We start from the raw sequence: 25,786 nt of genomic DNA, 5'->3' as shown, positions 1-25,786 counted from the left end.
TGTGATTGAATCCACTGTGGTCTGATGGTAGACTTATTCACACAAGGGCTGGGGTTAGGTCCTACCTAATTAGGCTCTGACACCGTGGACAAATCAAAGGACAAATCAAGAGTGACAGTTCCTCAATGAAAAGAAAGTTAGAGCCCCTAGGTGATGAAAGCACTTAACAAGATAAGGAGACTGGATTGGACTAATCACTGGCCTATTATAGACATCATAGTCAGGACATCCATTAGCCCATAACCAACCCAAACAAACTACCCACAACAGACAAATAGACAAAATACCACCTAGGCCTATTTGGACCACTGGAAATCTTGGAGGTACACTGTATTTTCACCATGGCCAAATCGCTATGCCCAAAACTGCTGCAGTTTGGGAAATTAATGCTTCGTTCTTTTTGGAAGTGTTATTTATATTTCAATTCCAAATGTCATTCTGCAAATGTATCAGAGCGCCCTCATGGGATTTGAATGAATCACCATGAAATACTGAGTCATGACATATAACTGAACCTTATATTAATCAATACATGGAAATTTACCCTCAAATAGTTTCGATATGAGACTTGAGCAGAAAAAAAAATCAACCCGTGACAGACATAGAAATGGTTCTAGCGTCTGCGAGTTCAGAGCCCAGCAAAGTGCCTGGCAACGGCATATTCACAATCAACAACGTGGTAAACATGGGCAAGAGGGTCCACTTGAAGTCTGGCATTTGCATCCCTATTTTCTGCTTGGTGTACAGGTTTAAGGTCCAACTAGTACACAGAACAACACTCTGATTTCAGCGGTTCTTTGCCATGCTCAGCTCGAGGCAGACCTTCCATCAGACTTCGAAAAAGAAAATGAAATGACACAAGCTGCACAGCAACACAATTCTTTTTGCACAATAGCCTGAATAAAAGCAACAAACTCCACAATTCATGTGTGGATGCTAAACATCTTGGATCTTGGTTAAATACCATAATGAGCTAGTTTAGTATTTCAAAAGTGCATACAAAAAAATGTTTTGCCTTTTTTGGGGGGTTGGGGTGGGGAAGGAGACACTTTGGTTCTTTTGCCTCCCTCCCTGATCTTCCAATGGCAGAAAGAAAACTTTCAAGCATGGTGCTGACAACAAGTGTAATCTTGCGGCACATTCATAAAGAGATGCACAGAGCCACTGCTTGCTTCAATTCCGTTGCTAAAAGACAGCAACAGTTGGGGGCAGAACTGTCAATATTAAGCATGCATTACTGTCGGGCCAGATAAAGAAAAATACCTCAGCCGAAAAAGACTGGGACGAATGAATTTCTTTTTGTTTAACAAGCTGTCATTGCAAAAGTTGTTTGAGGATCAAAAGAAAAAAAAAAACTACTCTGTCTAACCATAGTCTGACACCTGACAACATCTAGAGAAAAGGTGTACATCTGTGCTCTTGGGATATAAAGTGGAATCTACCACCATTTCCACAGACATTAGATAATAACAAATAAATCTATCAATTCACTAGCAAAGGCAGAGGCAAAACAGTTGGGGGCCTCAAAAACACAAACATAGACAGGGGCAAAGATACTGAAACAAGGGGGCCGAGCAACGACAGAAACAAAACGATAACGATAAACTAGATCCCTAATGCCGCAGCCAATTGAGTTCTGTTTGCAGAGGCACGACCTTTAACATACAGGTCTGATTAATCAATGTCCTTACAGGGCAATTTACAAACCCAGGTATAATGGGAAAATGATTGGTGTAGATGAGATTAAGATAAGCCCAAATTTATCCAGCACAGACTCATTTATATTCAGTGCAAATATTATCGGGTAGCCAACACGCAATGTGTTTTACAGCTGTTTAATCATGACACTTGACTCAAGTCTATCAGTCCCTTGAAACAAACCGAACTGTGCTATGCACATGAATAATGACCAAAATGTGTATTAATCCCCATTGATATGAAGAGAGACACCACTGACAACGTCGCCATTGAGTCTGCTGCACGGTCAAGGATAAGACAACAGAAGCGCTAAGAATCCAAACGAGGCATTGGACAAGGGAAGATGTACTTCGTCAGGTTTGCTTGGTTGTTTGAATTTTTTTTGTAAAGGCTGACCTACAAATATTGTACAAAATTAGTGTTCATCTTTAATACCAAGAGTAAATATGAGTACTGGATCAAAACAGTGCGGTTAAAAAAATAAAACTCAAGAAATACTGGAAGAAAAATGCCAGGAGTGTTGCTCAATTCCTTACATTTTGCTTACAAACTCCATACCTGTAGTGGGACATGAGTAGAAAGAGTAAAAAGTGCCAAACTGATCTATGTGCACTACGATACCTGATGTCAATTATCAAATATGAAAATGGCCAACTTTTGGACCCAAGAACTCTTGAGCTTGTCCCCCATGATCTATGGAAAAGACGATTTACGAGTTAGCGATTTGATGGGGCCTTATGGCTGTTGTGCATTGTGAGCTGCCAATACCCAGGGACTGGTGTGCAATGACAAATGAAGGAATGACAGCACGGAGGCAGGAACTTTCCTCAGCTGACACAAGATTACGTGACCTCCAATGACCCCTAAAGTCCTCGGGAGGTCATACGTACGGGTCAAGGTGGATGAAGTGATACATAAATGATTCACATGGCCTACTTCAGTTTTTCTTTTCATACTGTGGAATTAGAGCATTTGGCAAATGGCCAGTGTCTCTCCTGCATGCCCTCCAATGATTGCTGTACCCAGGAGAGAAGGAACCCACTAAAACCTTGATTAAAACAATCAGTATCACACATGAAACCAACCATTACTCACTGTGGAACCCAAATATTTTGAAATGTCAGCCCACATTTGATGGGCAAACTATTCACAGGTAGTTTCTTATGTTTACCTGTAAGATTTTCAGCCATGTCCAATCAATAACAGGAGTACAGGTGGATTTCATAAAACCAGATTTGAAACTCAACCCAAAATCCCTGGGTGTAACATGTTAAAGCATGTTGGCTTTTAAATTCAAAGGTTGGTGATACTGCACTGTATCACCCTTTAGAAGTTTACTATTAAGAGTAAGGTACAGGCTCTTAAAATAACCATGTTTATCGGAGGTAATATGCACACGTGCATGTAGCTCTGGTAATTTTGTTCATGCAAGTCCCCTTAAATTTCCCAATTCCCCACAAAGTATGCAGACCAATTACCTGAAAATAGTATCAACACATTTTGTGTGAAATCTGAGGCTTAATGGCACATAAAAGTCCAGGCAAAGAACTGCATCAAAGGACACATCACCGCGCTGGCCAGCTTTTACAGCACTTAATTGGTGTTTGTGGGTTTATCGCCACTTTTTAAGGGCCAATAAGGCAAAGTCTACCCAGTATTGAACATAACCTAGAACCCAAAACAGTGTACCAGATGATAGCATTGTGCCAGCCACGACAAGACGGTCAATATTTAATAGGGCTAAAATCATATATATTACACCTGCTTGTCACAGCCTGTAACATTCATGTGTGTGTTCTATAATCCTAAAAAGGGTAATTTCACAGAGAAATGTTGACTCTGGTGCAAAACTGCAAAATCATCTTGACAAGGAATGTGCCTCTTTTCTCTTAATGGAGAATGACAACTAATGCATGTAGGTAATTATACTACCATGGCATGATTGAGCAGGGGCTAGGCCTACCTGCTCATGGCAATCAGAGTCATTAAAAGTGCTCTAGGGAGTCACTTCCCAACCTCAGTTCTTGCATGTTAATAGGCAATGTGCCATGGAAACCAGTGACATCCCACTCACCACAGCATTATAGTTGGCACTGGTAAACATGTACAGACTAACTTGCACATTGCAGGTGTTTGTCGCAAAGCAAGTAGCTATTTTGTTCGGAATTCATTCCTCTTCAGTTTTATTCAACATACTGTACATGGAGTATTTGGACCTTGTCAATCCCAAGTGGGTTTCTTGGGCAAGGAATGTTTCATTTGAATGAGGGGCAAGAGGCCAATTCCAACTTTGCAAACAAGAAAAGAAATGTGTTTTCCTACAAATTATTTTGGCAACGCCGCAACCTTGAGCATTGGCAGCTAACTAATAAATTGAGAAAAGTCTGAAGTATTTAGTGTGTCACTAGAGAATGTCTGAAAATTATGCCATATTAGTCATCAGAAACACCTGTTGCAAAAGATTCAATCAGGAATATAAACAAAAAATGACAAGTATTTGATGTTATCCAATCCATGCTCCAGTACCTCTGAGAGTTACTATGGATTTAACTTCCCGCAATTTTAATTTCCAGACACAGGAGCTGGGGAAAAACTAATCCCAACTCAATTTTTTTATTGGGGTCAGATTTCAATAAATGCATGCCATGCAGTAAAAACGTCATCAGTCCAATGTATCACAGGCATGATAAATAGGACGTTGTCATGCAACGCTCAAGTCCACATACAGTTTTGTTTGATACCTGTTTATGAGAAACCCCCTCAAAATGTCAGCCATTACTGGCCAAGGTACATGCAGTAACTATCATACCAACCCGGAAAACTGCTTTCAAACTGACTACGTGGAGTGACATAATACACTGTTTTGCTTGAATCCTAAATTTAATTTTATTTGCAAAACGAGAAAAGCAAGATGATAAGTGGATTAGGTTATTCCTTGGTCTAACAATTAACACCACGCATAAGACATTACAGACAATGAACTTACTGCTTATTCAATTAGTTGCAATTGGAATGCAGATCAAGATTACAGCAAAAAAGGGTACATCAGTGCAGTTGTGGCATTCCGTTGTGAGATATAAATTCTCAGTGGGCAAAATTTATACTCCCATTGCCACACACTAAAGTGAACTTAATTATTACTTTTATGGTATAATGAAAAAAATGTATCCCTTCCATGGCGGTAAACCAGCCTGGGGTGTTTATATAAAGTTATCTTTTAAGAAATGTTACAGAACTGTTTTGTGCAGTTGTCACAACAATGTTTCGTGCTATAAAGCCTAAAGGAAAACAGTTTTTTATCTGTGTGCAATGCCCAAGCAAAGCCCCACCCAAATATGGCAAAGGCCTTGTTGGTGTGTATGGTATTGCACTGGGCACACAGTAAGGACAGCAAGATGCTCATAATAATACTTTGCATGAGCACACCTACATGTAAACTGCAGGGTGCACTGCATGTAACTGGGTCTCATAACAGAATTGTAATCGTGAGTATATTTCAGTGAGTACGAGTATATGAGTACCAGAAAAAGAGGCCAAATATTCATATGAATACTACTTTGAAGTACAACCTTGAGTACTAAAATACAATGCAGTCAGGTACATTTTACATTGCACTCATATAATTGAGTACAGAAATTAGTGTAGAAGAATGAGCAGAAACGTGACAGTACAAATTTGAGTGCTACAAATTTGAGTGCTACAAATTTGAGTGTTACAAATTTGAGTGCTACAAATTTGAGTGTTACAAATTTGAGTGCTACAAATTTGAGTGTTACAAATTTGAGTGCTACAAATTTGAGTGCTACAAATTTGAGTGCTACAAATTTGAGTGCTACAAATTTGAGTGCTACAAATTTGAGTGCTACAGCATCGCCTGATAATAGTTTCTTTCTCCCTTGCCATGAAACACAGAACCAAGGCATGGCTGGGACACATCCATTCATTATATCCTTAAACATTCTAGTGTCCTGTCAAGCCTTTCTAACTGTGTCAAGTGCCAGAGAGAAGCAAGAATTATGGGAATGCAGGATGACTTTGAACCTACAGCTTTTTGATCAAATTAGGGAGTATACCAATGAGAAAAGGGGGGACCATCACTGAAACTTATGTGAGGCTATTACAAGGTGCAATGACTAATAATAGGCTAATCATGCACATAGCCACTTTCCATCTTCTTTCTTATTTCTTTGGGAGTAGATGATATGTTTTATCAGCCAAAGTCGAACTATGCTTAAATTGATCCTTTTGAGTGAAAAGGAATACAGCCTATATATATTACATGTCCAAGCTGCTGGGGAGTGACATTTACAAAGGGACTTGTTAAAACAATAATGATGTGTACCACCCATGTGGAACCCAAGGGGGATGTTATTACAAGACCAAGGCAAGACTGCATGGAGGCTTTTATCTTGTCAGCTCTAAAAGACAACATCCATTCCATCAAGGCAAATCTGGCATGCTGCACCACTTTAGAGAAAAGCCTGTGACGCTGTACAGTTCACAATTAAGCCAGTGAACACTGAATATAGAGTGTTTCTGAGAGCTCTCGGTAAAGATGAACATAACTTGACTTTTTAAAGCATTTCTGGAGAGTTGTGACTCAGATCTTCCAAGTTACTCCTGTAGCATTAGGTTGGGCAAATGTGTCTCTTTAGATTTGAACTTAGAGAGCTAATCAAGATCTATACGTTGATTATAATGCAACTGAATATAGGTAAGTTTGGATTATGACCTTTGCGTTACCTGACAAGGTTAACGCTATTCCCGTCCTTGCCTCTCCAAAAAAATTCAACCAAAATTAGTATGGAAATGTTAGTGCCCTCTGTTGACCCTAAATAGAAAAGGGAAAGAAAGTTAAAGTAACCGGAGTGGAAATGGCCATTAATACAAATGAGCCACAAAAGTCTGCAGCGGTGGCTAAAATAACAGCTTAAGAAGAGTGCTCAATACTCGGGTATTTAAAACCATGTTTTCATTGGTGGATTCAGTGCCACGTTGGACTGCCAAAATCCCGCTAATCAAATGTCCATAATGGAACCAGTGGAAGTAGTTTAGTTGAACAAAATAGACCAAAAAATCTACAAAGCCCATTGTTGATGAACAGAGTTGAAACGTTTTTACAGAAAGCAGGGGTGGGCAGCGGGGGGACCATGGCGGGGCCAGTCAACAATGCATGCAGCGGCTGGTGAAATCAAACGTTGAACCTAAAGCTAATATTTGCCACTGTGTTGGCTAAGAGTGACTGCCAAACCCAGGTTCCTTTCTAGAGCAGTGTGTGGTCACTGCTAGACCCTGCTGTTTGCATGCTTAACAATGGTTGTTTGCCAACTAGTAGCCAGCAGCTTGATATTGCTCCCCTTTATTCTTCATTTTGCAGGAGAGTGTCTAGAAACAGTTCCATCTACTTGGTGCACTCTCATTTAAAATGAAATTTTATCGAATGCACTTGACCACTGAATGCAATGTGCCCAACAAACATGATCTGGTAATCCTTCAGTGATGCAGATTAGTTAGCAATTTCAATTCACAAAAACGGGGCCCAATGAGAAAGCTCCCCCAATAGATTTGAAGTACAGCAAATGACGAAAAGTAAACTAAAAACACCAATAAAAAAGCTACTTCAAACAAAAAATACAAGAAAGTAAATAGAATTCATCCCAAATAAAAATGAACCTCAAATGCAAACACTGGTTGCTCGGTACAAAACTGACAGCTCTCACAGCTAGTTATTTACAGGAGGCCTTTTCAATTTGGCAGTGTACATAAAAAATTAACTTGTAACCGGTCCCAATGCCACAAAAGTGCAGTAGCACCGTACCACCCCAACCCTGCACAAGGAGCCCTATATTTCATCCCTAGATTCTCAAGTTTGAGGGACTGCGAAGTAGTATTGAAGTAGAGAGTGCTTAAAATATGAGAGACTCTGCACCCCAATAAGCGGGTTATTCGAGTGGGGCCCGCTGGCATTGTCCGCCAATTTAGGGGAAGGTGTACTTCACATGAAGTGGGTGTGCCTGCAAGCATGTAACAAGGGCCTCTGCACATATAGAAGCTTGGTCTCTTGAAACATTCGACAGGAGCACAGACCTTTATCTATGTATGTATGTATGCAAACCATTAGACAACTTTGGGAGATCCTGTAAAGAGCTGTTTCAAAGTCCACTCATAGGTCAATAAGAACAGTTTGCAATAAAATATGAATTTGGCTTTTGATTTTTTTCAAGGAAAATACCACTGCGATTACAGGGTAACAGGAAATCTATAATCAACTTTATGTCACTAATTGGCAGTGACTCTTTCCTAAATGATCACAACTTCACGTAATAAAGTGTGTTGGGAAAACTCATGGGAAAGTGAATATGAAGGAAGGGGAGTTATTAGTAAGAAGTACAGGATGGGTAACACCACAGCTAAGGTAACACTTAAAAGTGAGTAGTTTAAAAGGGCGTGCCACATGATAGGGTAGCGGAGAAGAAGTGGTGAAAAGGGGTAAAACTGGAAAGGTAAAACCTGTTTGGTTGAAATTTGGCTGAACTTGTTCCTTGAGAAATTATGAGAGGGGTAATTGAATGGATTAACGGGAAGATAAGTGGGTTTGTCAGTAAAGATGAAAAAAGTGAGTATAATGAGAGTAGAAGTGAGAAAGTGGGAAGATCAACTAACACCTTTTGCTAATGCACAGTAACAAGTTTTATATTCATCAAATAATAAGAGGCAGTGGAATGCCTCAATGTATAACTATTTATTGTCATGTGCACAACTAATCCGCACTGAACAATGTTTGTGGAGTACTGTTTCAGCCAAACTATAGGCCATCCAACAAGCCATGCGGCCATATTCTTAATTATTCAAGTGTAAGGAAAATTGCTGGTGTGCAAAGTATCTGCTATAAACTTTCAACCAATGAAACTGAATTTGTGACTGATGGACTTTAGCAGCGTTATTGGCAAAGTGTGGAAGAAATCTACAAGAATTAGAGATGTTAATGAACATGAAAAGAACTCATTGGGATCATGGGATTCATAAAAGGAAGATATATAATTGTACATACCTTCCTTGTCCCTGTGCCTTTGTAGCTATGTCATCATAGTAAATAGTACCATTCCTACAAAACAGACAAGAATTTCTCTAAAGATTGTATATCGGTGGGATAAGGGGTGTATGGACATTAGGTTGAATGTATGAGGTTAAACAGCCACCAAGGAAGAGCTAAAAAAAGGCATAAACAGGGGAGGGGAATTCTCCTCCTTTTGTTTGTGAGCATTTGAGAAACGAGTCCTGTCTTGCACTGCAACAACTCAATTAAACGTAACAGAGAATTGGTGGCCTAGGGCACACCACCAACACCTGAGTTTCACACCCAAACTGGAGGCACACTTCCGCTTTATACAGGCAGTTAACACCTGGGTGAAGGCGAAGATTACAACCATAATAGGGACATCTTATGCAATCAGGGCAGCAAAAAGGCCGTACTACATCATGGGTGTTGGACCTCATTTGGAGGCAATCTATTTGTTGTTGTTTGTGATGGAGGTAAAGTGTGAAACCAGTAACAAGTACTTAACGGCACACTTCATAAGAGAGATCCAAGAATTCAAGATGAGATACAGACAGGCTTTAGGGACATTGCCATAGATGGGCTAAAGTTGACATGTATGCAATTGGACTGTCTGCTGTGAAGTTGTAGACTTCCTGGTGCAAAGATCATAATCGCCAAGGTGTACCAACAGTCATCTGCTCAAGATGCCTCTTGACATCACCATCTCCCCAAATACCCAGTTACATCCCTCAAGAACAACCTGTCCTCCAAACGAACTATGCACCCACAAATATGAGAGAGGCCCTACATCAGCAAGCCCAGAAACAACATGTCAAACATGCTTATAAGTTGTGAGGCTCCATCTCTGCCAAAAGCAGAAGCTCTGAATGAGTAAGTAGCCTCCAAGGGGACACGAAACAAGTACTAGCAGAGCCCTGCGGACTAGGATCGCAAGCCTAATACTTCTCTGAGAGGCATCTCCATTCGGAAGACACAAGAACCACTATGTAAATACCTCAAACAGTACCTGGCAGACTTTGTCGGCCACTATGTAAATACCTCAAACAGTACGTAGCAGGCTTTGTCGGCTAACTATGGACCCACCCTAGTAATTACAGGGTGAGTTTCAAAAGCCACCAGTGTGAGGCCACTTCAACCAACAGGGACATTTTGGCAACTGGTTTGTTAATTGGGGTACTCCTTTAACAAATGCTGCTGTAAGCAGAGCTCTTATGACAAGGCTCTCAACAAACATGCCTAGACTAGTACAGACTGACAAAGCGGCATCCCTCATCTCTTAACAATGAAGGAATAAGCTTAGAAAGTGATGCGGGGATAGTGTTCTTCAGTCTGTCAATAGTCATGCAGGTTTTCCTCAGTTGGTCCCATTAATGATCACTTCCACTGTAACATTGAAAGTGTCTTATTTTTCTTCTTGAATTGGTGTTCACAGCATGAATTTAAAAAGCTGTGAACTGCAAAAGGTGCTGTGTGACTTATACTCTCACTTGAGCAAGTTGGGACATGTTGCATGTAAGTTTCTACCCGGGGTATGAACAACTACCCGGGTAGTCAATTACCCAGGTAAGTCCAGACTGGTGTGAAAAGGGCTATAATGTGGGCAGTTAATTTTTCAGCAGAATGTGCACAAACCCACATAGACTTCCAGCATGCACAACAGGATATGCCCAAACAGGGGAGCTCAACAGAAACAGAGCTTAAGGATCCGTCATTAACAGTGACGGTTTAAATAGTACCTCTGTTATGCAGAGAACTCATAGTGATGATACAGTTAGCTTCTTCAAAGACAGGTTGGTGAGTTCCAGTGTGAATATCTAATGAACACAACATGATTCCGAAGGTTAAGCCTATGGCGTCTTTACCGCAAGGACAGTAGCTGAACCAAATCCCAACCATTTTAGGTAAAAAAATAGAGGCTAACTCCTGCCAGCATGCAATCGTAACAGCAGGAAGGCAAATAAAATTTAACCTTTGTGATAACATCAAAGGTTCATTGGGATCACAGACCATTCTATGGGAACACTGATAGATGTTTACCTGTCATTACGATTTCTATTAACAGTTTCAAACTGGTGGCATCCACAATGAAACACAAAAATTGGAAACTTTACAAATGTAAATCTAGACTGACACACTTTTCAAGATTTAGAAATTAATGTGATGCAGTTTCAGGCAATTCAGGCATCACTGGCAACCTTTTGTCCAAAATAATGTAATACACCATAATGCATGGTAGGCAATTTAGATACTTACTTTTCACTGATGATTTTGTGGATCATTGGAATGTGTGTCAAGTCTTTTTATTATTATTTTGAGGGTAGTATAGCCTACTAAGAATTCTCCAAAGGAAATTATGGTGATTTGAAAATGGCACTCTTCAGAATATGGAAATTGACATAGAAACTAAGAAAGGCACCAAAATGCTCTTTAAATGGTGACACAAAAATTGAAGTAAGGTTAACTGGGACACAAAGGTGCATGAGGATTGCAATAAAAAATCACGTTGCACAAGCCCTTTACGTACTAGAGCAAGGGCTCTCTACACGTAGTTAAGTTTTCAAGGCTCTAAACACAAGACATCCCTTTCACGGTTAACATGTGCAATCCAGACAACCCATCCCCATAACTACTGTCGTGATTTCAAATGAAATAGTATGTGGTGTCAAGATAACTATCACTGAACCGTCCAACGCAAGGCTTTACCCAAGCAATGAACCTGCCCCTGTCTTTAACAATTACAGCCATATGACTGCTACGCTCGGTGGCACATGAACCCAATTAACGAGGTGTGATGTGAATTCCCTCACTGCAACCTTAGCCTGTACCTCCTCTCACAAACCCCTGGTCACTAACGTGAGCATTACCACGCCTCCTTTCTGAGGATCAATTGTGCAAGGAGCATGCAAGGTGGATGTTTTGCAAAATGGAGGCAGGTCAAAAGAAAATAACCCAGACTTTTTTTCCAGAACATGAGGGGGCGGCACGCAAGTGACAGATGCACGCAACATTTGACAAAGAAATGCTGACATAATAAAAACCATGTTAGTTGGGTGTATGCCACGGCAGTCAAATGTGGTTTTGAATTTCCCATGTAGTGGTGCATGTGGCATAATTGTTGCGACAAAATTTGACAAATAAACTTCACAGCTAAGACAGGACAAACTTTCATTGCCTAATTCCCCAAACCTTTTTCTATTTTGGTATTCACCCACAAACCATTCCAAAGTCCGAGCGCTAGTTGGATTACTTCCAAAGAGCAGCAAGCATACCAAACTGGTCACATGGTCAGTGATAATGAGTCCTTGAAAATGCTGTTTAACCAATGGAACAAAATTTCTCCAAAATAAGTGAGTCATAATCGAATGGCACCCAAAGTAAGGTGTAAGAATGGGGAAGAAGAAGAAAAAAAGGAAATATCCATCCAGCAGATGGGTTGTAACCATGGCAACAATAAAATACTATGACTAGTCAAAAAGTGACAAGCTCTTTCCAGAAAAGCTATGACTGTGTCACTGTTACATTTTTTGCACAAAGAGCTAAAACAAGAGCAAAATTGGATGATTGAGCCTCTTACATTTGGACATCCTGGAAAATCCTGACATACCAGTATCGCACCCATGACTAGGTGACTCAGAATGTGCATTACTTAACCAAGTAATCCTTCTCCGATATAGTCTTGCAGCTGCAATGGTATATAAAGGACTGCCTGACCATGTATTTTCTTTGTGAATGCATGGAATCCAAGGGAATTTATTCTCACTGTTCTGTTCTTCAACAAAACTGCCAATTGTGAATAGAATCGCCATTGATACTCTTTTGGGCAAAAGCTCCTTACACTATGCTCAAGGATCCAATGGACTGCTTTGCTTTGTCAGCATGGATCCATATATATCTATGCTATCTGTGTTACCTCTTGCTGGCAATAATGAACGGTATCTGAAACTGAGTTCTGAGTTTTTCTGCTTGAAAGATCTTCATTAAGTAACTCAAAAACTCAAAACTTGGGGTAACCAGACACAGTGACTCAATGTCTAGGTAAACACTTGAAGCCACAGGGCCGCATAAATAATGTAAGCACACCACACATGTTCATCTGGTACGTGACTTCTCTGCACAACCACAAAACTATTGGCAATGCATCAACAGGAGGCATCTGACATTTTATAAATAAACGATTGGGTTGGTTTGTCTCAACCATAGACTTGTACATAACGGGGTTCATGTTAATGACTGTATGCATAATGTACACTCATCCTCTGTGTGCCTCACAAATTCTTCCCTTGTCTACGAACCCATGTAATGGGAATGCAAGTGTGTACTATAAAGCTCGAGCTGATGATATGCATGCCATTGCTATACCACCCTAACAGCTACGATACCAGCTTCTTCTGTGAGGCTTTGAGAGGTTATGTTCGGGTCAATTTCAGCCTTCATCTTGTCTAATGACACGTTTTGGTTGCTTGTGCACGCCAAATGTACACTTGTCATTAGCAGACCATTCGGTCTCCAGTCAGTATGACATGAAACCGTTCAAATATTTGGAGTGACCTTCATCTGTCTCTTTGGCTGGCTTATGTGCTCATTGATAAGGTAGTGCATTTTCATTTCCATGTTTGATAACACACCCTGTTGCTAATGCTTTGAGTGACAACACGAAAGGAAATGATTTCCCATCTAAATTAAGAATGCTCTGAATTTCATGGACACAAGCACAGTGCTCATGTAGACCTGAATGCATTTTCATATTAATTAACTCATACTTCAGGTTCAACACTTTTATTTAGAATAAAGCTATACCTAAATCAGAGAACTAAGGAAACTAATGTTGAGAATGACAACTTTACAGTTTTTCTCAGTAAACACAATGTAGATGGAGAAAAAAACAAACGAGCGAACAATATCAGGCCATGCAAAAATTATGAAAAAAATATACCCTAAATGGAAATCGATATTGCTTAATTTTAAAAAATGTTTCAAGATGGACAGTTCTTAAGAATTTCAAAAGTATGTTCAAAGCTCATAACACAGAATAATCTATCCCTGCATGTGCATAGACATATTGGAGGCAGGTACAATTACCATGATAGTATGACGTAAAGTATGCTGTCATGCACCTTGACACCACATACACAAAGCCCATAGTTTCTTTATCTGGGAGGAGAGGGGGCACGCAACATCTGACTCCTAGCATTAGGATAAGTTACGGACAGCTGCTGTGGGCATCAACCAGCATAGCATCCTTCCAAAAGTATCTTCCCTGGCCCTAAAACAAAACATTGCGGCACTAATCTTCAGCTGTTACTGCTATCACAGCGTCAAGCAATGCCCCAGTGCATTTGCCACTAATGCAGACAGCGTGTAATATGGAAGAATTCACTGCCACACATGCCAAGCCAACCTTTCTGCCAGTTTTTCTGATTTTGTTCATATTCCATACAAAACACAGCCTCAAAAACCTTTTTATAAAACAAAAAGCAAAGAAATTACAAATCCTGCAGAAACTTTAAAACTCCTTCAACATCTTTAAGATATGCTGTCATTAATTCCTAAATGATGTTAATACATATAATCGGTCAAGAATATGAGGGGTGAGATGAAAACATCTGCAATTATCATGTAACCAACAGTCAAAGTTGGTAAAAGCATAGTAATTGGACCATGATTTGACTTCTATAAAAGCCTCTAAATCTTCTATTAAACAAATCAAGGCAAACCATGGGCTATCCCATCTTTTTCATGCTTCAAACATCTCTGAACGTCCTTGTGATGAATGTAAAAACAAGATTTAAGTTGGTGACCAATACCCAGAGGGTAAGTTTCCAGTTGTCAGGTCCATCAGCATCAAGTGACCCAGACCAGGATCCAGGAAAGGTCTACCCAAGTGGGTTGCATGGCCCTGCCCATCCATGGTCACTCAGCCTGGCCTATTAAAACATAATGCATAACTTAAACATATTAAAGGAGCTTGCAAGTTTGTGACTCACAATGAGGGTGATTTTTGTTTAGGAAAGAACTCACAACCTCCTACTAAGAACATACATTTCTGTGGTTTTTTTAAATTTTTTCTGTGTAGATGTCATGCTTCATGCTTGAAGAAAGTTAAACACGTTTACTGGGACTCCTTGTAGGTGGGTAGTTGCAATTTGTTAACGTACTTTTCAGGTAAGAGGTAAAACTTACTTGTGGTAAAAATCAAACTTTGTAAAGTGCACATTTCCCAGAGTTGAACAGACATGTGCAGATAGAGGCAGCTTTTAAATGATCCAACGTACTTGCAAATGTTGAGGAGGAGTTTTGACAAAAAAGACCTCAAGCAAAAAATATGCTTGAACGGAAAAGACAGCTACACCAAAGGAAAGACTGAGCAAAAGTAGCAACTCCATTAAGTGCTACTCACAGATGAAACAAACAGCAATATATACACACACACCTACAAAACACACCAATCACATTACACCTAGTAATATCATACATCTTTGGTTATCACACAACTGGAGTAAACTATAGGCTAAATCTGACCACTATTACAAGGCTCTAGAGATTTGAAGTGAAAGCTTGCTGCTAGTACAAAAGAAATCAGATACACTTGCTTGATTAGTCACCATGTGGAAACTTGGATCATAGGACAAAGAGCTTCATTCTGTATTCAGACCATACACATGATTAGACAAATTCTTCAGTCACAAGGAGTTTCCTTGTCGAATTTGATAATGAAGACGGCCCTTTCATGCATAAAATATGTAAATTTGTACTACTCAAAAATAACTGTTTATTGAATAGTCAGAGGCCTCATTTCAGTTAAAAGAAAAACATGTGCAACCTTGTGAGCACACACAAATTGAATAAAGCATTATAAACATGCAGATTTCTTGAAAAAAGAACAGGTTTTTCTTTCAAAAAAGTTCATGTGTACCAATGAATTTCAAACTCACTGTTTGTACATGAATACTTATAGAAAGTATAATCTAAAGAAATGAGCATGCAACAATCTCATATCCTCATACAGATCCTGACAATTCCTTATTAAGTAGGGGACATGCATCCATGGCATTGGTACTCCTTTAATAAATGCTTTTTCACCAAGGTCAACACCAAAGTGTGAGAGTTAACATGCCCCGAGGGTCCATCTGGGGCAAGAGGGGGCTCCCCATTGGTGGAGGCATTATGAGAGTCGTGTGCCGTGTCTAGTGTGATATATCAATCCTTGGGTCTTACCAAGGCCCCTGGGGTGAGGGGTCGGTTGTTGGAATAGCAGCAAGATGGATTAAGGTTATCAAACCAAAATCTGTAATATGGACTGTTGGGTGAAACAGAGAAGGGAAGTGCAGTTACATGGCCACTGGCAGTGGCTTTTCTGAATCTAATTCGATGAACAATAGTCAACCGATGGCCAAATCAAACTGGCAGAGCAATTTGTACATTGCCTTTATGAAAAACACCCAGCCAGACAGCAAGGATTTTTTTAAACAAACCGAAGCAAACTGGATGCTTGGTATGACCGTATGCCCTTTGAAAATGTTAAAAGAAATATTTGATCCAATTTCTCTGACATCTATGAGCGGATGAGATATCCAGCATGTGCGATGCGTGCATATTTTCAATGACAGCAAATCGACGCCCCGCATGGTTTTCTCATCATCATTGGCAAATTTTGTTTTGTACCAGGTGGGAATGATCTTTGAAGATCAGCATTAAAGAGACAGCAGTCTTATTGAAACTCTTCAAAAGTACCTTTTTTTTAAAGTGGCAATTTTCACACTGTGGTTTGCTTTCATCAATGACTTGTGAATAACTCAGTCAGAGCTTGAAACACACGGTGCACGACATCACCACATTTGGATACATGTATATAAACTAGAACACAAAATTTAATCATAGTTTGTGCCACTTTGTCAAAGTTTACAAGAAAAAAATAGTGTTAGATTCATGTATCAGTGAAGATGAAATAGGGAGCATGGCTGTTTACAACTGGATACGCCTTTTAGGCTAACAAGCATGAAGATAATCTTTTCTGATGGCAAGAGAGGATCTCTGATGAAGCTAATTGGCAGCTTGATTCAGCCAATCAGCAGGCAAGGTGATAACAGACATGCTCTTGATGAGATAAAAATCAAGCTGGCACTTTTGCTAGGCGGACGTATAGCCCCAGGCGAAACATTCCTTCAAATTCCAAGCTGTATTTTGCATGCTGGTGAGCTTATCTTTTGATTCAAAAAAATTACAATACTTTCAAGAAACACAACTGAGATATGGTGTTAAATGGGGGAGATGACATGTTAAATATACTTCGGAGAGAATTTGATGAAATTGTTTATTATTGAAAGAAAAAGGTCTGGAAAGAAGTGACACTGTAAACACAGCAAATACGCGCTATAGTATATTTGTAATTGTATCATTATCAAAGTCCTAACACTGGGAATTACATATGCAAAAGATGTCCATCATTGAGGTCTATCATGGGCGAGGAAGATACTACAAAAAACCAGGCAATTGTGATGCAATACATATAAACATCTGCACCTCATAGACACCAGCTCAAAATGAAGGAACCTGTTGGACTGAGCCTTTAAAGTAATATGTTCAACAAATGTCTGTCAACGTGCGAGACGCATTTGACATGATTCATGTTTCACATGTGGAGTATGTGGACATTCAGGTGCAGTCTTCCAACATTATGCTCTGTGAAAGGCTGATCATTAGTCTACAGATCGAGAGACCTATATACGCAGCAATAAACACGAGGTTGAGCAAAGTGTGCTTGTGTTGTCAGACTGGCCCACATCTGACTTTTTACAGAATTCAATTAGCCTACAAACTGCAAATATTATAGTAGTAAAAATTATTTGAAGAAAAATGATGTAGAACTTTATGATCAGTACCTTTTTTATACATAAGGAAAATGGTAAGATTGACTGACAGATTTCTCTATGCTAAGCTATAACTGAATCAGCACTACAAACTTCTACGAGCTTGTGAGTTATCAGAACAAATTGCTTCTGGCCAAGAAAACAATATATTCATTGTACATGGCCTGTGAAAAGACTTTTTTGACAGAGAATGCCATGGGGGTTGGATATAACATTGGATTTATCAAACATTATGCTATTAGGGACACAAGCATTGTGTGGGATACAGGATGCAGAAGGCAAGATGCCCAATTGAGTGTTGGCTACACTACATCTGCATGACAACAATCCAATGGTTTAGTGGGCTGCATGCTCACCCCAATCAAGGAATTACAAAAGCCACCAAACAGAGGTAAGGATACGACTTGATATAATGATCCTCTGGCAGATGTGTTTTTATCACATAAATGCTGCTGTTGGTGCAAATGCCTGGCAGACAGATAAACTAAAAATAAACAGGTACCTTCACATGAAGACCAAGGATAGAGATGTCATGCCTCCAGGGAACACGGCATATGATGACGATGGTTGATGTAAGACATGCCATTTAAGATCTTCTGTAGTCAAAGCTAAACTTTGATACACTGGGAAAATCTATGTGAGGCATGATTTTGATGCTTGTATGAAATTCTTTAAATCTTGACCTTAAAGAGTGTAATTAACTTTAAATATCCTTCAAATGAAAAAAAAAACGACTCTCACCTATTTGTGAGCATATGTTGGGGACATTGAACAACGTGACCTCATCCATATACAAGCCGTGACAGTACTGTTCATGAAATGAGAGAAACTTACAAGTGCTGAGAGAAAAAAATAAGGCTGATTGTGAAGAGTTGTCTTCAGCAAGGTAACTGAGGAAAACCGACAAGTGACAGGGGCAGCTGAAGTTTGAACAAACACCTCGCAAAAAGATTTCTGAAAACTGCCAAATCATCACTGACATGTTGTTTGGAAGTGAGACTTGCACGAGTGCATACCTATTCTTAAGGGTCTCAGTGTGACTCTGTTGTGATGATCTCTGGAAAGCATCCCCAAATTATTTCCTTAAGAGTCTGGCTTGGCTGTTCCTTGTTGGATGTTATCTTTAGCCTTGTCCTGAAACCTGGCTTAAGTTCTGGGCTAGGATTCAATTATTTGAAATGACTGTCGTGTAAATAATTTATGTAATTCTTTATTTTGACTGAATGAAGTGTAATCATACCTTTTAATTTCTGACAATCACGCAAATGCAGACTTGATTTATTCACCACTCATCAGGTCATTCCTCTCAGGATGTGGACTGGCAGACTGCCACTTACAAATTATTAAATGCTCACTTGATTCATCCATTGATCCTAAAAATGCCACAAAGTTTCAAAGCAGATGATACAAATCCCTAACAAAGACAGTAGTCACTGGAATGGTCTCCAAAAGATGAGGCTCTCTGCAAGAGTTCAAGTGCCAATATGAGCGGCGACATTCTCATTTGAAGTTGACGGACAAAGAAAGTCCGAGTGACCCAAACAGGGGCGCTCTCCAGACCGCGGAGAGTGCCATGAGATCAAAATGTGGGTTATCACAGGGTGGACAAAAGTTGGGCACATAAAGCTAATCTGTGGTTGCTGATAAACAGCAGAAAAATAACACTGGCACTCCAGGCCCGCCTTGGCAACAAACTGGTAAGTTAGACAAAAATACTGCATGACAGAAGACAATTCAGGTTCGCATTGCATCCACAGCTAAATGACCACTTCCCAAATTCCTCCAGTGGTATGCCATGAATTTCAAATGAAATGAAACACACTGGTGGCCATTACAACAATTGACTGGTATCAATTCACATGTTTATAGAAGATCCATTAACTCATGCTTCTGTAACTCTTAAGGCAATGACAAAATAAAAACTTACAAGAAGGTTTTCAAAGCCAAACGAAAGGGGAGTAAAGTGCCAGTTTTCTGAAATACTGTTCCACATTAGACCAATGCTATTGGAGGGCAATGTACTTCTGATTTTGAAGTCTTTTAAAAGAAGCCACATAAGTCAACATCAATTTCATTCAAATAAATCTGTAGGTCTGTCTATATGCAGTAGTACTGCTGTTATATGGGTTATTGTAAAGGTTAGTCATACATTATCCAATCATTAACAGGATCCCAACACAACGTATTCACATAGTTACAACCTTTGGATTGGAAGATTTTTGTTTGCGAGATCAGTCTGACCAATATGTACACAGACTCTATGCATTTTCATCATGACTTTGGACTTATTTGAAAGGCATGAATCGAGAACATGGCTACATTGAATATAATAAGCATACATTGGGACTGTTGAAATCACCCAACACTTTTGTCTTATTGAAAAAAATGCACTGATTCTAAATGTATGACAAAATGTCTATGACTGAGCTGTATAATCCTATGGCAAAAGGCTCATTTGGGTATGTGACAGGTTTATCTCTGAACTTACACTCGCTTTAGAGAAAGCACTGTGCGAACAGTTGCATGCCTACGCAAAATAGTGTTTTCAATTTTCCTTATATGCCAAATTTCTGAACCATATTTTAAAGCACTCAGATCATCTATGCTCAAATAAGAAAGGGTATGTTTGTGGTCATTTGGGAACGACGGACAGCTCAAAAAGCTGAATTGTTCAGTACTCATTGACACAACAGAATAAAGAGAACAGACAGGGGAGACGAACAAAACAGTGAGCACAAAAACCGCAAAGGACTGGAGGCATTGATTTAGAAAAATCAGGTCACATTCTCACACCCACAAGTTGCATAATTTTAAAGAGTAAACTTGAACACGAAAACAACACCACCGTTTCATAAGACAGACAGGATAAATCACACACCACGGTCTCTGTCCTGAATTGCATACGCTGATGCAAATATACTGCGCTGTCTAAACTCTGACCTTAAACATGTCCGTTGTTAATTGGTGTTATTAAAATCACTTTTGTTTCTGGAGGCCTGACAGGTTTAAGATTAATGGTACAAGACGGAAGAAATGTTATTATCAACAGAGTAGGTCGTTAGTCATTTTTGCAGGTCATCCTAAATTATGGTGCAGCTGTAGGTATTTGTAATGACCTACAATCAACGTAGGAGCTTCGCCATTATTGCCTGGAATAGTGCATCACATGACACGCAGACGGTACCGTAAAGACAGTTGCCTGTCCATGTGGAAATATCTTTCGGCATTGCAAACTCAACATGGATGCATTAATTTGTCATCATTGCCAATATTTTTTCTTCAAAGACAGACCATGAAGGCAACGGAGCTGTGTAGACCGCTTGGTTGCATGTGGCAGTCTGGTTTATTTGATTACATTCGCACAGAGCAACTTTTGAAATATTGGGTATTTTTATCAAGAATTTGTATTGTCAAGTTTATCTCATCCATTCAGCAAACATCTTACGTTTTCATTTCAAAGGAGCATGTTTGTTGATTTGACCAAATATAAAAATTATTAAAATATTGCAACTTTCCACAGAACGAAATTTTATGAGCAAGGAAAGCCCAATGGTCTTAATTTAACTTTCCATCATAACAGTGGCTTTCTTCTATTCCTCAAGGTTTCGAAAGCAAAAGGGAAGCATCCAGACTAAACGCCAATTTTCTATCACTGACAGGCCGTGTCTTCTCTTCATGTTACTACATGTAGCATGGCAACATCATCAAGACCTTCAGCGCTGTATTTACATGTACACTTGACATTACATGATGACATTCAGCCCATTCTCCTCTGGCAAGGTGAAAGGTTGGCGGTTAAATTCCACTCACACCAAGGTACACATGACTGTGCCGATGCCTGGTGCCGTGAACGTCTTCAACATTCTCTGAGACGGCTTACAGGGTATTTGTGACTTAACACCTATGATCGACAACATGCACCGCACATAGGTGTCTGGATTATCTGATCATTACATACAAACTCTGTCGTCTCTCTCCAAGTTTGCCTGATACCATTGCATGGTACACCATGACTGAGTGATACAAGAAAACAACCAAATCCACACAATCGCTCCAAAATTTCTCAAATCACCGGCCAGGCAACGTATAGGAAAACATGTCCTGATCAATCATTGAGGAGATTTTCAGCCCACTTCTCGAGGAATTCCCCCTTCTTAATTGGACTCAAAATTCTAGCCACGTGCCAGCTGAATTGCCTTATATGGTAAGAAACAGGATCGATGGAGTGGAAAGCATGCCTAGCGTGGGACGAGGGCCTGTGTGTGTTGAGTGTGTATACTGATGAATGCTAGGAGATTGAAAACAGGCCAACGGGCACAGTTTGAGGCCAGCAAGAAATGGAAGAGAATGCCTGACCCCTGGCTGTGAGAACGTAATTCTGGCGTACGCCGACCTGGGGAGGGCTAGAACGAGCCACGTGGATGACGTAGCAGGGGTTATGCCCACACCAACGGGAGGAACAGAGCCGGAAAGGGCAGCCGTGGAACACAATAATCCACAGCCTGCTGCGGCTCGGGGCTGGCTTTCCTCGAGGTCAAAGCCAGTCATGTTGCATTGGCAAGGGAAGGATGAATGGATTTGCAAGCACGCGGGCAGCTTCTTAAGGTTGTCTGAAATTGGGCGACATGCAGGACAACTGACAGATTAAAGCCTTATCTCAAATGAGATCTCTCCATCCGGTCCAATACTACAAACAAATTGCAATAAGCTTCAGGACAAACTATTCACGTTGTATCTTTTTAGTTGCTTCAGCTGTTACAAAGGCTTGTATATTAGGTTTGGGTTTTAGTTGGGAGGGAGATTCCCTTAAACATCCGACGTTAACAGAATAAAAAGGGGCCTACGGAAGTAATTTTCAAACAATACCTGTCAACAGATATGTAAGAATTGCTCAAACGTTACACTAATTCGATTGAACGGAATTTGAAAGATTTTTTTCACTGTGCATTCAAAAGGTATACTAAACAGCCGTTGTCACATAGTGTTTGAGAGTCAAGCCGCAAGTTCATGCACGATGTTTAACAAAATGTTAACACCAATTTAATCCTCTGTGAATATCTTCATGTAATTGTATGGGCCTATATGAACATCAAATTTGCTAACCTTTTTACTTAAATCTCAAATGATTCAATCTTTTCAAGCGCATTTCAAGAGCAAATATGAATGTTAAAAAATGACTTCCCATTAAATACTCCGATAAAAGTTGCATCAGCACATTAGAACAGAAGCCATTAATCTCATTTACCGCATGAGTGGCTCCCGATACCAACATTTTGCCTCTTACAATTACACTAAATTCACATTCAATCACTTTTTTCTTGTGGAATTATCAACCAAATTCAGGATTTTATTGAGCTTTGCAATGAAGTGCGGGAAGTGACAGTAACATAAATCTGTAATGTTCAACTGGCTCATTTCCATTTTTAAAATATGCCCTGCACTATCTCTATATGACCCTTTTCTCCCGCCTAAAACTGAACTGCCAAATCCACCCACAAAAACATACCAACAAGGTTAATGACACTGGAGAGTGCACTGAGTCGTCAAAATTCAGAGTTCAACTTCATTTACACAGTGTAGTCAGGTCCCCGGGTTCCATGACCGTGACTTCGCTAAATGACTTATCGCACCGTCAGATCCTATTAAAATACTGACGAGGGTTGTATTTCGTTCAAATTGAGATTTATCACAGACCGCGGTTGCAGCTGCCGAGATATCCTTTCTGACCGATGACATAAGTGTATATCAAGTTGGATCTTCATCAACAAGACAATTTGTAGAATGGACGTCATCGCTTCAGCTTTTGTCATTTTTCAGAGGAGATATTACCTCAAGAAAAATCAATGGGTACCCTTCAAAGAAAAACTGCAGTCTCTAGTAGGCCTACAACTGTTTGATTTGTTTCTGAAAGTATCCTTCCAACTTCCTACTTTTTTATTCGATTAGCCAATTTGGATGGCCAATTTAGAAATGTACATGTATGTGCAACAAATGTATGAACAAAACGTACATATTGCTCCTGATGTTAACAGTTTCAAAGTAACTAAGGCTGCATCCGAATCTCTTGTCTAGAGCTAGGTCTAGGGCTTCACTCAATTGGAAATGCGTGGAGACGCGTAGACAGTAGACCTAGCCGTAGCTCCGGAAGCCCGTTTCGGACACGGCCTAATATACGCGTAATTTTTAACACGTACAGTGTATATGCAGTGCAATATTTTAACATTTAGGAAGTACTGAAACCTTTTGGAATTGATAAGACCTTTACGTGAGTATTAAGCCATTCAAGGTTAATATCGAATGACAGTCTTAACATTTGACTATGCCTAAATGGTTCCATTGTTACAAGTCGAAGGTAAAGTTAAAATCCAAACGTCAATATCCTTGGTTCATCCCAGGCGAAACCGGACGACTTTTTGTCAATTATTCATCAACGACAGTCTAATCCATCAGGTAACATAAAAGTTCGCCGGCTCTGATCAGGCAGCTCACAATAACTGCTTTTCAGAGCTTTTCAAAAGATAATCTCTCCTGGACGACAAACACGTATTTTATATAGTGACGCGGCTCGAGTGTCTGCTGGCCCAATTGATCGATACCAGTCGATACAGATGCATTATGGTCGACTATTGATCGATGGGCGAGGTCAATGGGGATTATTTTGTGAATGTGGTGTGTCCTGTAAGCTGGCAGATCACTGCTATCGGTCATTCTGTAATCAATACAGGCATTTGTAAGATAGATAAAAATCGATGATTTAAAATTGCTTGACTTTTCATCAGCACTTGTTGACGAAGAGATATGCTGTTTATTGGGCTTTTGATGTAATAACATTTTATAAACGATAGAGATATTAAAGAATCCAGCACAAATCTTTTTAATGGTAAAGATAAATAATGAGACAAGAAAGATATTCAAGAAGTAGAAAAGAAGGGCAAAAACCAAGGGAAAACGATAGTGAAGGAAACAATTAGTCCGAAATTTTTCATTGGATGTAAAACTATTACAGCGAAAAGCTTTGGGCTTCGGCTTGAAATTGTTTGTCTACCACGAAAATTAACTTTCCGTTGGACAATGTGTTCTGTTAACAGGTCCCTTCTCATTCCACAACAATTTGAGATTAATTAAACTTCAATCAGATTCAGACACTGCAAATCAAATTTGTTTGGTGCACTGCATAAAATGATGACAGTTAAATCAATCAAAGAAAACCAAAAACCAAAATGAATTAATTGCTGTTTTCAAACCATGCTTTAGCCCTACGGTATGATAATGGTCATTCAGCTCCAAACAGCGCAATTTGATCACTGCATCTATTTGAACAAAATCAAGTCACTTTGAAACTTCTTTTGCAAAAGGCGCTGTTGTGAAAGTGTCACTAAACTTTACCAAAATAAATTTCGTTGCTACAGACACAAGATATCATTCCCACTACACTCCGTGAAAAAAAAGAAACAAACCCAGGCCACGAACCGTCACAAAAAAATCAAATAACTTCACAACATCTCACTGGTCCAACCTTTAAAAAATTGAGAATTTCAGCGATTCCAGCTCAGACGCCATCTTGGCTATGACTTCTGACTTTCACTAGTACCGCGGGAGAAAAACTCTCCAATGCGAGGCTGTTGCTGGTCTTATTTTAAGTTATAAGCCTACGGAATAAAAGCCATGAAAGCAAAGACAGATTTATTGCACATAATAACGGAGTACGTCAACAAAATCAGAGAAATTAACGGCGACTAAGAAAGAGGTGGGTAGTTCATCAAGTTAGTTTGCTATCTAAAGTAGATAGCTGTGGTAACGTGACTTCTATCTTTGCAACCTTTAAACTAGCAAAGTTTTCCAAATTTGAAAAAGTTATCATTTTGATAAACACAATTTCAAGACAATTCAGGTATTACAGTCAGGACAATATACAAAATAAATTGATAAGCAGTGTTCAATTTCTTTTCACTGGAATGTGACATCTGATTAATTTAGTGGAAGTAGGCCTAGGTCAAGGTGACATTGAAAAAATTCAGATGAGATACTCTTTACATCCTTTAACAATGTGCAGACGGTGTAACATTTACTACTTTGCACACAATCATATACAGGAGGCATTTTATCAGCTCCACAAACGTCAATCGTCTTACAATGAAAAGAAAACAAAACAAAAGAACCA

The 25,786-nt window shown here is 39.6% G+C and overlaps 1 protein-coding gene across 4 annotated transcripts in view; it reads right to left on the bottom strand.

Moving 5' to 3' along the window:
* The window catches only part of LOC110986708 (RNA-binding protein 38-like), a 53,959-nt gene that overhangs the window by 15,666 nt on the left and 12,507 nt on the right, over positions 1-25,786 (bottom strand). For 2 of the 4 annotated variants that reach the window (XM_022248828.2, XM_022248827.2), the window contains exon 4: positions 8,750-8,803. The exons of the other annotated variants lie outside the window; for them this stretch is intronic. In XM_022248828.2, the coding sequence (XP_022104520.1) occupies positions 8,750-8,803 (54 nt within the window). The remainder of the gene's footprint in view (positions 1-8,749; positions 8,804-25,786) is intronic. 4 annotated transcript variants of the gene reach the window in all.

This window comes from Acanthaster planci, linkage group LG02 (assembly GCF_054643075.1).
Source record: "Acanthaster planci isolate LZ-2023a linkage group LG02, COTS_SCS, whole genome shotgun sequence".
Lineage (NCBI taxonomy): Eukaryota > Metazoa > Echinodermata > Asteroidea > Valvatida > Acanthasteridae > Acanthaster > Acanthaster planci.
Note: the sequence above shows the minus strand (reverse complement) of the source record. Positions and strands in the feature narration are given on the sequence as shown.